This window comes from Panthera leo, chromosome E2 (genome assembly GCF_018350215.1).
Source record: "Panthera leo isolate Ple1 chromosome E2, P.leo_Ple1_pat1.1, whole genome shotgun sequence".
Lineage (NCBI taxonomy): Eukaryota > Metazoa > Chordata > Mammalia > Carnivora > Felidae > Panthera > Panthera leo.
This window is the reverse complement of record NC_056693.1, coordinates 2676987-2692011: the sequence shown is the minus strand read 5'-3', so window position 1 is coordinate 2692011 and position 15025 is coordinate 2676987. Positions and strand designations below refer to the sequence as shown.

General features: G+C 42.1%; 1 protein-coding gene across 1 annotated transcript in view; it reads left to right on the top strand.

The window, feature by feature from the left end:
• Nucleotides 1-1060: 1060 nt before the first annotated feature.
• NLRP4 (NLR family pyrin domain containing 4) overlaps nucleotides 1061-15025 on the top strand; it is a 29993-nt gene continuing 16028 nt past the window's right edge. The window contains exons 1-4 of the mRNA XM_042920169.1: nucleotides 1061-1340; nucleotides 8521-10093; nucleotides 11147-11308; nucleotides 12908-13075. Of these exons, the coding sequence (XP_042776103.1) occupies nucleotides 1061-1340; nucleotides 8521-10093; nucleotides 11147-11308; nucleotides 12908-13075 (2183 nt within the window). The remainder of the gene's footprint in view (nucleotides 1341-8520; nucleotides 10094-11146; nucleotides 11309-12907; nucleotides 13076-15025) is intronic.

Genomic DNA, 15025 nt, shown 5'->3' with positions numbered 1-15025 from the left:
TATTCTCGATAGACATATTTTATCAGGTACGTAATCTTAATAATTTTTCTCCAGTCTGTAGCTTGTCTTTTCCTTACCTTAACAAGATTTTCTCAGAACAAAGGAAAGTCCAGCTTATCATTTTTCTTTTGTGGATCAGGCTTTTTATACTGTATAGGAAAAACTCTTGATCAAACGCAATGTCCTATAGATTTTCTTCTATCTTTTCTTCCAGGATTTTATAGTTCTGAGTTTTACATTTAGGTCTGTAATTCATTTGGACTTGATTTCTGTATAAGATCTGAGATCTGAATCTACATTTTTTTTTTCCCATATAGACTTCCAGTTGTCCCAGCACCAGTTGTTGAAAAAAAAAGTCCTTTCTGCACTGTGTCTTTGTCAAAAAATCAACTGACTGTTTTTGTGTGGGCATGCCTTCTCCACTATCTACTGAGAGATACGTAATTTCTCACTGCTTGTAAGTCTTTATTTGCATTGAAATTCAGGATATATCAGGTGAATATAGGTTAAGATTGTCATATCTTATGAAATAATTGTTCAATTTTTTATTAGGTAAAGATATCACTATCTGTCATCTTGATTTTTGCCTTAAAGTTGAACTCATCAGGTACTGTAACTATGTAAGCCTTAATTGGGACATATTTGGCTTATTTAATTTTTTTCAACTGGTTTATACCAGGTATCTATATCTTCATCAGGAGTCCTTTCCTGGATACTAATATTGGATATGTTTTATTATGTATCTCCACCAGGCATTGTCAGAATTAGGGTTAGAAAAAATTCTTCCAAGGATTATTTCTTACTCATGCTGAATTTTATTGTCATCCTTCTCATGATCGTTTCAATAAAAAGGTGAGAAGAGATGAGCCTGGTCTAAAGAACTTCCTGCCCTCATCCCCATTCCCCCCAAAACTAGCAAGGTACTATACAAAAACTTAGTTACAATTGATTTTTTTTTTTTCTTATAGCTTGGTACTGCCCTGAATTTTTCACAGGTTCCATATATTTCTTGTTACTGGTAATTCTCTCTTTGAAGATTGACATCTCTGTCCTGGTCAAGATGGCGTCATCTTTCTTTTCTGATTTTGGCCTGATGTGGTACCTGAAGGAGCTCAAAAAGGATGAGTTCAGAAAATTTAAGGAGCTCCTAAAACAGGAGCCTCTGAAGCTTGGACTCAAGATAATTCCCTGGACTGAAGTAAAGAAGGCAACACGGGAAGATCTTGCAAACCTGCTGATGAGGCATTACAAGGAACAGCAAGCATGGAATGTGACTTTCAGTGTCTTTAACAAGATCAATAGAAAAGATCTCTGTGAGAAGGCAAAGAAAGAGATCACAGGTGAGAGGGTCTGGGGCTGTGGGATGGGGACAGGTTCCTCATAATGAAGATTATGCCATGATGCTGATAAACGTTCTCTACATGTCTACCTACAGCAGAGCCAGAATCTATGATGGGACAGTGTTACCCTTGTAGATAGAAAGTAACTTAATTAGGACCTCATGGTTAGACGTGGTAAAATGTGGGTGGATATTCTGTCCTAACCTGTACTGCTCTTGTCTGGATTACCTGTAATTTTGTCCTCAGCAGAGAACTTGTGTCCAAGCAGAAACTCCAAGGTGATATTGTACTGTAGGAACTATAGCTTTGACCCATTAACAATGACACCATCTGCTGTGGGTGGTCCACTGAGCTGACGGTAACTGGTGTGGTAGTGTGTTTATTCAAGACTGCATAGAGTGCCAGTGTTCAGTGAGATTTTGAAATCATTGCCACATACGTGTGTGTTTTAATATTTAGCAAGCAATAGTTCATGTCGGAAAACCTGTGACCTATAAGCAGTATCATCTTAAGGGCCAATATTTTTTTTTGAGGAAGCGTGTCTTTTGTTCAGAACTTTATTGAATTGTGGACCATTTTACACCCTCATCTGCCCAAATATCAGCCCTTCTTGTGACCTCTGAGTTTCCACTACCACCGTCTGTATTTGTGTGTATCCTATTCACATATGATGTGGGCTCTTGGCAACTTCATTACATCTTTATAGTAGCCCCATTGGAGCATTTAGATATTGCAATACATTCCATTTTACTGTAAGTTTTACTTTATTTTTATAATTACAGTTAGGATATCATGTTGACTGTTTAATTACATTTGTGGGAAAGTTAAATGAGGCACAAATGTCCTTTCAGATTAGTTTTGTTTTGTTTTGTTTTGTTTTTAGAGAGACAGAACACAGCACACACTGTGTGCTGTGAGAGAGAGGGGGAGAGAGAGAAAATGAGAATCTTTTTTTTTTCACTATATGAAATTTATTGTCAAATTAGTTTCCATACAACACCCAGTGCTCATCCCAAAGGGTGCCCTCCTCAATACCCATCACCCACCCTCCCACCTCCCTCCCACCTCCCTCTTATGCTTTGGCTCTCTCCCACTCTAACCTCTTTTTTTTTTTTTTTTTGAAAATGAGAATCTTAAGCAGGCTCTGCACTCAGCATGGAGCTCAATGTGAGGCTTGATCCCACAACCTTGGGATCATGACCTGAGCCGAAATCAAGAGTTAGACACTGAACCAACCAAGCCAATCAGGCGCACCATGTCCGTTCAGATTAGAAAAGATATGACACAAGATTACTCAAAAGGGAGGGCATTGGGTCTAATAAGATGGAGAACCACTTAATCTCTAGTGGGACACTGATGGTACAGTCTTGACTTGGCTCCATGTGGCGATCCTACACCCATTCTCAAACCATATCAGAGAGAGGAGCTACAGCAGAGTCCATGAACCAACAGAGGTTCACACCTGAGATCTTCTGCCCGCCAATCCCATGCACTCCCAGGACCCAGACCAGAGGGGGTAGAATAAAGCAAAATACTTCTGGAGATCCTGTGGACTCCTGTTTTAATTGCCTCCTTTTTATACCCTGCTGGTGGGGGAAGGATTCCCACCTTTAGGTTATGAAGATGACTAAACCCGTAATCCCCAACACTGTACAGGAGAAGTCAACAGCAGTGTTTCACCACATAGACTCACAGCCACATATAGTCAAAACACACCACATGGGGCCCCATGATGACTGCACTTAGAAACAGAGTGAACAACCAGGGGTGTGGCAGGCAGTTTGTGGTATTGAAAGAGTGGGTGTGCCCTGAATCCCTGGAGGATGTGAATGTGAATAATTCTATGACTCTCAGGGAACTGTGGGGGGCCGGGCCCCGGTGCCAGGCTGAGACCGGGTCGAGCAATGTTCCCTGTTGACTCAAGCCAACCCGGTGGTTCCCCCTCCCATTCATGTGGGAGGCCGGTCCCGGCGCCAGGCTGAGACCGGGTCGAGCAATGTTCCCTGTTGACTTAGCCAACCCGGTGGTTCCCCCTCCCATTCCCCCACTTTCAAGGGCATACAGAAGCCTTGTCAAGGCTGAGAAAGTTAATTCCTGAAGCCTGTGGTCTGCAGGTGTTGGCAGTAATGCTACCTCCCTTTTTCTACCCCGAGTCAGATAGAAACAAACATGGGAACTGTGTTTTGCTAGCAATCTATCAACAAGGTCTTGTGACCCATTCAGAAAGTTCACAAGGTACACAGAACTAAATGTTTTGGCTGGCAGTGATCATGTGAAACCTGTTTATTCTTAGAATGACCTGATCCATAAGAGTCTTATATTATAAAAGATTGTGTACAGCAACAATAAAGCCGTCACTTGGGCCATCAGCCCAGGGGACCCTCCTGTTCCCAAACTTTCTCTCTTCTCTTTTTTTCTTGCATTCCCCTACCCTCAGGACCCTGACCTCGGTGATTGTCGCGCCGGTCGCGACAGGAACTGAAACCCACTACTCAGGGATAAACATGAATTATGCCTGATTCCTTAATAAGCAGATTATTTAGCTAGGGGACCATATCTGTGGGCACAAAGTAGGGAGGGGGACTTAAGTTTAGGACATTCCAGGCTCTTCCTCCACAACTTGACCACATATCAAGGCAAGACATAATACTGCATCTTAATTTAAGGTCTGGCACCTGAGCTCCTTGCACAAAATTGTCAAGTGATGGCAAATGCCAGGCAGGTGCTCCCTCTAAGGGTTAAACGGGTGGGTGACCTCTTGCCCATGGCCATGGCACCAGAGGCTGTGGTCATAGAGAGTGGGTTGCATGAGGTCAGCCTCCCCTGGATCTTCCAGGTGGGAATATGTGCCTTCCCACGCACACCTTTGCACCACTACCCACCTTCATGCTGTGTCGTAGACCAGAAAGACCCCTGGTCTTTCTCCTCAGGGCTGTGTAGAGGTTTGAGCCTCACGCACTGTCCTCTCGATACCTCCAGGGCCTCATCACAACAGGAGACCAGTCATCCCTGTCACCATGCTTCTGCTCCTCTGCTCCTGTTGGTGTAACAGAGACTGAGGGTTGCTTTGAAGAATAAGCACTCACTCCATTGGGTAATGTTGAACCATCCTGGCAATACAACCTGTAACATTCGTCAGTTTCTGGTCTGCTTCTAATCCATGCCATGGACTTGTAACCAGAGCCTCGTATTTTGTTGTGTGGATGTGAATGTAATTCCTGCTGCTCCACTCTTGAAAGATGCTTTTGATCTGGACACTCCTATCTTCCTCCAGTTCTGGAAAAGTCTGCCCCATTACATTTGAGTCTCTTCTGACTCTTCTCCCCTTCTGTAATGCCAGCTGAATGTACGTCACACCTTAAGGGTCACTTGTACATTTATCCTGGTAGCAGGCATTACCTTTGTTTTGCATATTTAAGGTATCAGTGGGAGGAGATAGCCATTCTGACTTACCATCATGTTTTCATCTTCAACGTTCAACTCCTCACCAAGATGTGCATAGATAAGGCTTTGTGTTCTCACTTTTTGGGGTGCTTGCACCTGTTGGGAGTACTTGCACCTGTCTGAGGTGCTGTTGAGATGCTTTCACCTGTTAGAGCTGCTAAGCTTGCACCTGTGTCTTGGTAGCATTCCTCATTTCTCAGTCTCAGCCATCGTATGAAAATACTGCTTCTGTCCCATTCTTTGCTCCCTTCTGGGACTCTGCTGACACATATTAGACCTTTACACTGTGTCTCCTCAGTCACTTCTCTGTGTTTTAGTCTGTGTGTTTATTTCTAATTTTCTTAGTCCTTAATCCCCTTTTCAGCTATTTCCAATCTGCTAACAAACTCATCTATTGATCTCATAAACTCAGACATTTTATGGATATAATTTCCCTTTGTTTTTCCATTCCTTCCTATCTTCTTTTTTATTGAACACTTTAAGTTAGGTTCATTTTGAGACAGATATTAAAGTAAATATTTTTCTAATGTGTTTCCCACCTCTCCTTGTTTTGGTCCTGTGGTTTTTGTCTCCCAGCATGCCTGGAAATTTTGAGCACTGGGCTTTTGATACAATACATTGCAGAGGCTACTGAGGCTCTGCAAGATTATGTTCTTCCAGATCAAGTGGAATTGCTTCTGGTAACAGACGAATATGTCCTTAATAGTGCAGATTGAAATAATTCAAAGCCAGGCTGTGTTTTGTGAGGAATATTTTGTTGCTAGTTTCCCCTTCTTCCCAGATGGTCCATCCAGTATCCCCTCGTGCCTGAGGTGTGCTGAACTTCTGAACCCATCATTTGTCCCCCAAACCCTTGAACTTGGCAGGAGTTTGACTTGGCTTATTAGCCTCTTAGCCCTTAATGTCTATTCAGGCTCACAGCCTCTTTAGAGGAAAATGCCCCAAGGAAAACAGACAAGTGTTAATCTCTCCTTCTTGGCCTTTCCCTCTGTCTCCTGTATCTTGGCTTCTCAAGAACTTTCTGTTTTCATAGCTCTTTAGTGACCTCACATAATTTTTCCTTTTTTAATCTTTTTAAATGTTTACTTTGGAGAGACAGCCAGCATGAGCAAGGGTGGAAGAGAGGCAGAGAGAGAGGATCTGAAGTGGGTTCTGTGCTGACAGCAGAAAGCCCTGTGTGGGGCTTGAACTCATGAACTGTGAGACCATGACCTGAGCCAAAGTTGGACACTTAACCGACTGAGCCACACAGGCACCATTTAATTTTTTTGAAAGAGCGAGCAAGTGCATGAGTGGGGGGTGGGAGGGGCAGAGGGAAAGAGAATCTTAAGCAGGCTCCATATTCAGTGTAGAGCTCAGCACAGGGCTTTATCCCACAACCCTGGGATCATGATCCGAGTCAAAATCAAGAGTAAGATGCTCAACTGATTAAGCCACCCACGCACTCTGACTTCACATAACTTTTTTATTATTATTATTTTTAATATATGAAATTTATTGTCAAATTGGTTTCCATACAACACCCAGTGCTCATCCCAACAGATGACCTCCTCAATACCCATCACTAACCCTCCCCTCCCTCCCACCCCCCATCAACCCTCAGTTTGTTCTCAGTTTTTAAGAGTCTCTTATGTTCTGGCTCCCTCCCTCTCTAACCTTTTTTTTTTTTTTTCCTTCCCCTCCCCCATGGTCTTCTGTTAAGTTTCTCAGGATCCACATAAGAGTGAAAACATATGGTATCTGTCTTTCTCTGTATGACTTATTTCACTTAGCGTAACACTCTTGAGTTCCATCCACGTTGCTATCAAAGGCCATATTTCATTCTTTCTCATTGCCACATAGTACTCCAGTGTGTATATAAACCACAATTTCTTTATCCGTTCATCAGTTGATGGAAATTTAGGCTCTTTCCATAATTTGGCTATTGTTGGAAGCGCTGATATAAACATTGGGGTACAAGTGCCCCTATGCATCAGCACTCCTGTATCCCTTGGGTAAATTCCTAGCGGTGCTATTGCTGGGTCATAGGGTAGATTTATTTTTAATTTTTTGAGGAACCTCTACACTGTTTTCCAGAGTGGCTGCACCAGTTGGCATATATTTGAATTAATTTAAATTGAATAAGAAATTTCATCCCTCAGTTACACCAGTCCCATTGAAGTTGCTGAATATGTACATGTAGCTAGTGGAAGACCTAAATTTTTCAGTAGGGAAAAAAAAGTACTAAAAATACACATTCAACAGGATTCGGTTTCTTATCAAAAAAAATATGGCAAAACAAATGTCTTGTGGCATGAATCATAGGCACTAAAACCAAATTTTTGGTGCTGCTTTTGGTTGGTAGTGGTGAATGAAATTATTAATAGTTTCTGTGTTTTAACAATTTCTGTTTGTTTCTTGTCATCTTGGAAGTGTTTTAGGAGTTTCTGAATTTCCCCTTTGTGTGTTTCTCCTCAGTTTCCTTCTTTGTAATTTTTTTTTTTCTAGAGTGAGGGTTGAATGTCAAACCTTACCAGAAACATGATCTTCCCTAATCCAGGTCATTAAACATGCTGTTGGACATAGACATGTTGAAAGAGTCACTCTAATATATTTTTTGGAACAGAAGGCAGAATTGGCCTTCAGATTGGACCTGCCAGGGCATGGCAGATAATGGTTGCAATCTTAATGACACTTACTCACACGGGCCTGTTGAAATCAGTGAGCCTCTCACAACTCTGTTTAAAAAAAAAAAGGGAGGAGGGAGAGGGAAGGGCAAATTCTCTACCTTAGTGCACCATTGTGGGCATGAGGAGTGCTATGCAAATACTATCATGCTCAGAACCTGATAGAGAATTAGGTTTATAAGACATGATGGTGCTTATATGTAGGTGGGAATGACTTGTTGGTGTCTTCGTTCTCAACCACAGGAGATATCATCATCCCTTTCCAAACTGAAGTGCAAATCTGACAAATCCCTCCTATTCCAAATCCCTTCATACTATGTGTTATGCTCCCACATGCATGGTCTCTTATAGCTTGTGATCTTCACAATCTCCCTATATGAGGTAGCTCAGCCTTACTTTCATTTACAACTGAGAAACCTGAAGCTTGGGGAGATTCCTTCCTTCCCCAGATCACATACCTATAAGCAGCAGATGCCAGACCTCCACACAGGCCACTGAACTTCTGAGTTCAGAGTTCTTATTTTTAATGTGTACTTATTTTGAGAGCGAGAGTGAGAGAGCACAAGCAGAGGAGGAGCAGAAAGAGGGAGAGAGAATCCTAAGCAGGCTTCAAGCTATCAGCGCAGAGCCTGACTCGGGACTCAAATTCTTGAACAGTGAGATCATGACCTGAGTCAAAACCAAGAGTCACACACTTAACCAACTGAGCCACCCAGGTGCCCCAGTTCAGGGTTCTTTCTATACAAAATCTCTCAAGTGTCCCAATATGCAGAGCTTTGTCACTGTTGTTTTTTTCATACTGTCTCTGCCACAACTACCCCTCTCTGCCATTTGTAGTGGGAAGGTAGCTATAGACAACATGTAAACAAAGAGCATGGTGGTGTTCGACTGAAATTGTATTTATAAAACAGGCTGTTGTCCAGCTTTGGCCCAAAGACTGCAGCCTGCAGATCCCGAGAAGATGCATTTTTAGAAGAAAAATTGCAGGGTCAAAAAGGATATATAATATATGATGAGCATTGAGTTTAACTTGGAGATGTTGTATGTTTCTTTTTTCCTCTTGTTCTCAGGACACACAAAGTTGTACCAAATGCACGTGAAGGAGAAATTCAACAACATGTGGCTCAGAGAATCTATCCCCAGGATTCAAGATCACTTACATCCTGAACTCACCCAGAGAGAACGTGAATGCTTGGAACTGTTTTTTGCTCCTAAGGAAACTGGGAAACAGACACGGACGGTGCTCCTCAAAGGAGTACAAGGGATTGGGAAGACAACATTCCTGATCAGGCTGATGTTGGCCTGGGTGGAGGGCAACCTCTACCAGGAGAGATTCTCCTATGTTTTCTACCTATGCTGCCGGGAAATGAAGCAGTTGACAGAGACCAGTTTGGCTGCACTCCTCTCTAGAGGCTGGTCTGACTCCTCCACTCCTTTTGTGGAGATCCTGTCCCAACCAGAGAGACTCTTGTTTCTCATAGACAGCTTCGAAGAACTGAAATGTAGCCTGAGTGAACCTGAGTCGGATCTGTGCAGCGACTGTATGGAGCAGGTGCCAGTACAGGTGCTCCTGAGCAGCTTGCTGAGGAAGAAATTGCTCCCCGAGTCCTCGCTGCTCATCACTGCTGCACCTGTGTACCCCCAGGAAGTTGAGGATAGGTTGGAGCGCCCAGAAATTAGAACACTCCTGGGATTCAGTGACAGTGATAAGAAGATCTATTTCTGCTCTATGTTTCAAGACCGGAATAGAGCCATGGAAGCCTTCAGTTTCATGAGAGAAAATGGGCATTTGTTTATCATGTGCCAAATCCCCATCCTTTGCTGGATTGTGAGCACTTGTCTGAAGCAGGAAATGGAAAAGGGGAAAGACCTGGCACTGACCTGCCGACGTACCACCTCTCTTTATAGCTCTTTCATCTTTAACTTGTTCACGCCCAAGGGGGCTAACTGTCCAGATGAGCAAAGCCAAGGCCAGTTGAAGGGCTTGTGTTCCCTGGCTGCAGAGGGTATGTGGACCAACATGTTTTTGTTCAGTGAAGGGGACCTCAGGAGAAATGGGTTAGTTGATTCTGACATCTCTACGTTGCTGGACATAAAGGCTCTTCAGAAGTGCAAGGAGGAGGAGAACTCCTACATGTTTCTCCATGTGAGCGTCCAGGAGTTCTGTGCCGCCATGTTCTATTTTCTAAAGAGCCACATGGACCATCCTAACCCAGCTATTGGATGTAGAAAAGCTGTGCTATTTACCTATTTGAAGAAAGAAAAGGTACATTGGATTTCTTTGGGGTGTTTCATATTTGGCCTTTTAAATGAAAAGGAACAAGAAAAGCTGGATACAGTTTTTGGCTTTCACCTGTCCCAGGAGATACAGCAGGAATGTCACCAGTGCTTGCAGCGCATAGGTGAGAACAAGCATCTTCAGAAACAGATAGATTTCTTGGCATTGTGTTACTGTCTGTTTGAGATGCAGAATGAAGTTTTTGTGCAGTGGGCAATGGACTTCTTCCAAGATGTTCACTTTACCATCACGGACCACATGGACTTGCGGGTTTCTGCCTACTGCTTAAAATACTGTTCCAATTTGCAGAAGCTTTGCTTCTCCATCCAGAATGTCTTTCAAGTGGGAAATGCAGACAGCTCTGTGTGAGTCCATCTAATTGCTTTCTTTCTGTTATCTTTTCAGCATTTGTCCACATTTCCAAGTGGGCTTGGCTGATGACATTTTTATTATAGGATAGTCATTGTTTCTGTCAAACAGACCTTAGCTCAGGTCCAGGTGTGACTGTTTATGAACTACATGACCTTGCCCATGGGATTTCCCTTCTTTGTTGAAGTTGCCTCACTAAATGTAGCGCAATAATGTTAACTACGTTGTGAGGTATTGTGGAGATTGAATATGAGAATCCATGTGTGTTTCTTATACTTTTCAATATGGTTGGTATGTACTTATAATTAGCATCATTCTCAAAGGACCACACTCACATCCTTTCTTGAATTCCCAGTTAAAAATTACCTTTTAGGGTGTTGTATGGAAACCAATTTGACAATAAATTTCATATATTGAAAAAAAATTACCTTTTAAAATTTATTCTAGAAATCTTATAAATTTTAACTAAGTGCTCCTGAAAATCATATGAGGTAGATTCTTATCATGTTACAGATGGGGAAACTGGAGCAAAAAGATCCTGTAGGCTGGCCAAGTTAGGAAGTTGTGAAGGCTAGGTTTGAGCCTAGGCTATATTACTCAAGACTCACTTACAGCTGGGATGTCCTGCCCCAGTCTTAAGTATAAAACTGTCCATATATAGGGCAAGGTTCCTCAACCTTGGCACTATTGATATTTTGGGAGGGATAATTCTGTGTTGGCAGGGGGTGAGGGGAAGCTTTCCTGTGCATTGTAGCATGTTTAGCAGCATCCCTGGTTTCTACCACTAGATGCCAGAAGTACCCCTCCCATAAGTTGTAGCAACAAAAAAATGTCTCCGGATATTGCCTAATGTTGCCTGGGCAGAGGGGACAACAGTCCCCTCGGTTGAGAATAATGAATATAAAACTTACCTGATGGATGTTATTCTGTCTAGTTAAAGGTTGGGCTATGTCAGAGTTTTTATGTCCAGGAAGATAATTTTTTCTTATGTTATGAATTGCTTGGGTTGACAATATCCTGGAAAACACATCCTTTCTCCTTTCTTACAGGTCAAGTTACAATATCCTCTGTTGGCATGATATCTGCTCTGTGCTCACTACAAATGAGCACCTCAGAGAACTCCAAATGAGTCACAGTATCCTCAGTGAGTCAACCTATGCAACTTTGTGTCATCAGCTGAGGCATCCCAGCTGTCACCTTCAAAAGCTTCAGTAAGTTGGGGATACTCCTAGACTTGAGTCTCTCGTGTAGATACCAAATTGGTCCCACCTCACTTTTAGGTGAGGCCAACTGCATAATCAAAGAATTATAATCAGAGCAGATTTCCACATGCCTATTTCTCTTGCCGTGTCACCTTTTACTGCACTCATCACATTAAAATGTGTTTCTCAAGGTCACAAAGCTATGAAAGGGAAAATCTGGGTTCTTAACTTCAGAGCTGGTCAACTGCAGAGCCTCTTCTGGTGGCCACCACACTTGCTGCTTCTAAAAAATGCTTAAGGAGCATTATGTCAACCAACATTTGGGATCCAGCTGGGTGTGAGACTTTTACTAAATCCCAAGGATAAAGTAGGGGTAAGAATTATGGTCTTGACCTCAAGGAACACTATGGTCAGGTGTGACTTGGCTTGTTTCCTCGCCATGAAATGTATAGACATTTCTGAGTGGGAGGTGCACATGAAAGGATGAGAGACAATCCGAGATTCTGGTTGTCTGGAAAGTCCTCCTAGTCTAGGAGTTTAGACTACCTTCTGAGAGGACATGGAACTTATGGATTCCAGAGAACAGGAAGGATATGCAAGAGTGGTATTGTCTGAGAATTGGTCTGGCACAGGTGTCTAGGTGTGCTCCCCTTGCCGTAGTATGATGTTGTCTTGTCCATGTCTGTGGATCTCTGGCATCTAAATAGGAGTATGTGACTCTTTCTTGTCAATAAAATGTGAGCAGAAGTATGACTTTTATACAAAAGCCTTTAAGAGACCAGAGTTTCTATACATGCATTCCCCATTTGCTAGTGGAATGTTGAAGTCACAAGACAGAGGGAAACCAGCCGGGTCTGTACTTACACAGTGGAATGTCAGGTCATTAAAATTGAACTTCATCAAAATGGAAACACCTGCTTCAGTAAGTCTGGAGTTGGGCATAAGACTACATTTCTAACAAGTCCCCAGATGATGCTGAGATGTGGCTTGTCCAGGAACCATGCTTTGAGAAGGATGTAGAGCAGTGACTTTGTAATATTTTCTGCATGTTAAAATGATCCAAGGATGTTTTAAAAAGTTCCTCGTGCCCAAGTGAAGCCTCAAAACCAATTTATCAAAATATCTCCCTTGGGATTTCAATGTACATCCAAGGTAGAAAACTATTGGCTTAAAAGAAACCCCTCCCCTCCAAACATCAGTAATACCTGTGTTGAAACATTACACGGGGGAAAAATAAACATTGTGCTAACCCATTTAAATTTGGGAGTTTTTAACATGGATGGTATTTCATCAGGGTGTCTCATTGTTGGTGGTGGAGCACTGTCCTGTACACCATAGGATGTTTAGTAACATCCCTGACTTCTACTCACTAGCTGCTAGCAGCACACATTCACATACCCCAGCAAAACAGAGATGTCTCCAGACATCGGGCCATTTTGCCCTCACAGGGGCTGGTTGGCAGATTGAGAACCACTAAGCTACATGACTCAGTTGTGAAATTAGAGATCTGAGAGCTAATTAGAGGCCATAGTTCAAAGACAGGTGCTCAGGCTGTGTTCTCGGGTTTTGTTGGATGAAACGTCCCCCAAATTTTCTTTACTTTTGCAGGATGAATAATGTTACCTTCGCTGGTGACAGGTGGCTTTTCTTTGAGGTGCTCACTCATAGTCCAGATTTGAAATACCTGAACCTCAGTGGTACAACACTCTCGCGCAATGATGTGAAGTTGCTCTGTAATGCCCTCAACAATCCAATGTGCAATGTAGAAGAACTACTGTAAGTTTTTATGCTCCCCAGGATCACTGATGTGATTCCAGAGGGGATTATATACTTTTTTTTACCTGTCTACTTTTATCCCCTTTTCTATTATTCATACGCAAATGTAATCTCCTGTGCATTTGAGGATAGAATATGGAGGTTAGAAGGGCGCCTGGGTGGCTTGGTCGGTTAAGCGTCGGACTTCGGCTCAGGTCATGATCTCACGGCCCGTGAGTTCGAGCCCCGCGTTGGGCTCTGTGCTGACAGCTCAGAGCCTGGAGCCTGTTTCAGATTCTGTGTCTCCCTCTGTCTCTGCCCCTCCCCTGTTCATGCTCTGTCTCTCTCTGTCTCAAAAATAAATAAACGTTGGGAAAAAAAAGTTAAAAAAAAAAAAAAGAATATGGAGGTTAGAATATGGTACAACCACTTTGCAAAACATTTGCCTGTATTTGGCTTTCATAGGTTCTGGCATTCTGTATAACTAAAATCCCACTTCTAGGTGTACATTCAACAGAGTTGATGTATAAGTTTGCTGAAAAAGAGTTACTAAAAAACATACATGGCAAGTATCCATAATACCTGAAAAATGGAAATATCTACTAACAGTAAGTTAAATAAGAGAATTCTCATTCCCTGAGAATGAATCTACAACTATAAGCAACAGTTTGGATGAATCTCAAGCCAAACTTGAGAGTAGATTATATGATTTTATACAAAGTTAGAAGATGGGCAAGACATGGTATGAGAGGTTAGGATAGTGACAGGTGGTGATAGATATGCAGTTTCTTGACCTGGATACTAGTAACACAAGTGTGTTCAGTTCGTGACCATTCATTGGCCAACACTTAGCACTTATGTACTTTTCTGTGTGTATATGACACTTCAAGAATTGTTTTCAATCAAGTAATGATTCCAATACTTAACCTCTATTGACCTTCTGTAGTACCCACATTTTTTTAGTGTGTTTCTATTTATTTATTTATTTTTCAATATATGAAGTTTATTGTCAAATTGGTTTCCATACAACACACAGTGCTCATCCCAAAAGGTGCCCTCCTCAATACCCATCACCCACCCTCCTCTCCCTCCCACCCCCCATCAACCCTCAGTTTGTTCTCAGTTTTTAACAGTCTCTTATGCTTTGGCTCTCTCCCACTCTAACCTCTTTTTTTTTTTTCCTTCCCCTCCCCCATGGGTTTCTGTTAAGTTTCTCAGGATCCACATAAGAGTGAAACCATATGGTATCTGTCTTTCTCTGTATGGCTTATTTCACTTAGCATAACACTCTCCAGTTCCATCCATGTTGCTACAAATAGTACCCACATTTTCAAATGCTTTCTCTAGTTGCCCATCAACCAAATACACAAAGACCCAAACCCATTTGTTAATAACAGCTTTATCAAGATACAATCCACATAACCATAAAACTCACCCCTTCCATATTAAGAATATTCCAAGTGGTCTTAGTCTATACTGACAAGAGTATGCAACCACCACAACGATCTGATTTTAGAACCTTGAAAACAAACTCCATACCTATTAGCACTCACTCCCCATTGCCTTGTTGCCCTGGCAACCACTAACTTTTCAGTCTCAATGAATTTGCCTATTCTGGACTTCTCATTTAAATTAAATCATACAATATGTGGTCTTCTGTGAGTGGCTTCCTTTACTTAGTAAAATGTTGTCAAGTTCATCTAAATCATGTTCTGTACCAGTATTTCTTTCCTTTTTATGGCTGAATGATATCCCATTGTGTGGATATACTACATTTTGTTTACCCTTCTGTTGATGTGTGTTTAGGTTATTGACACCTTTTGGCTGTTGTGAATAGTGTTGCTATGAATATTAGTGTTTAAACACCTGTTTTCAATTTCTTGGGTATATAATTAGGAGTGGAAATGAGTCATAATTTGATGTTAACATTTTGGGGCAACCACCACAGTGTTTTCTACAGTGGCTGGACAA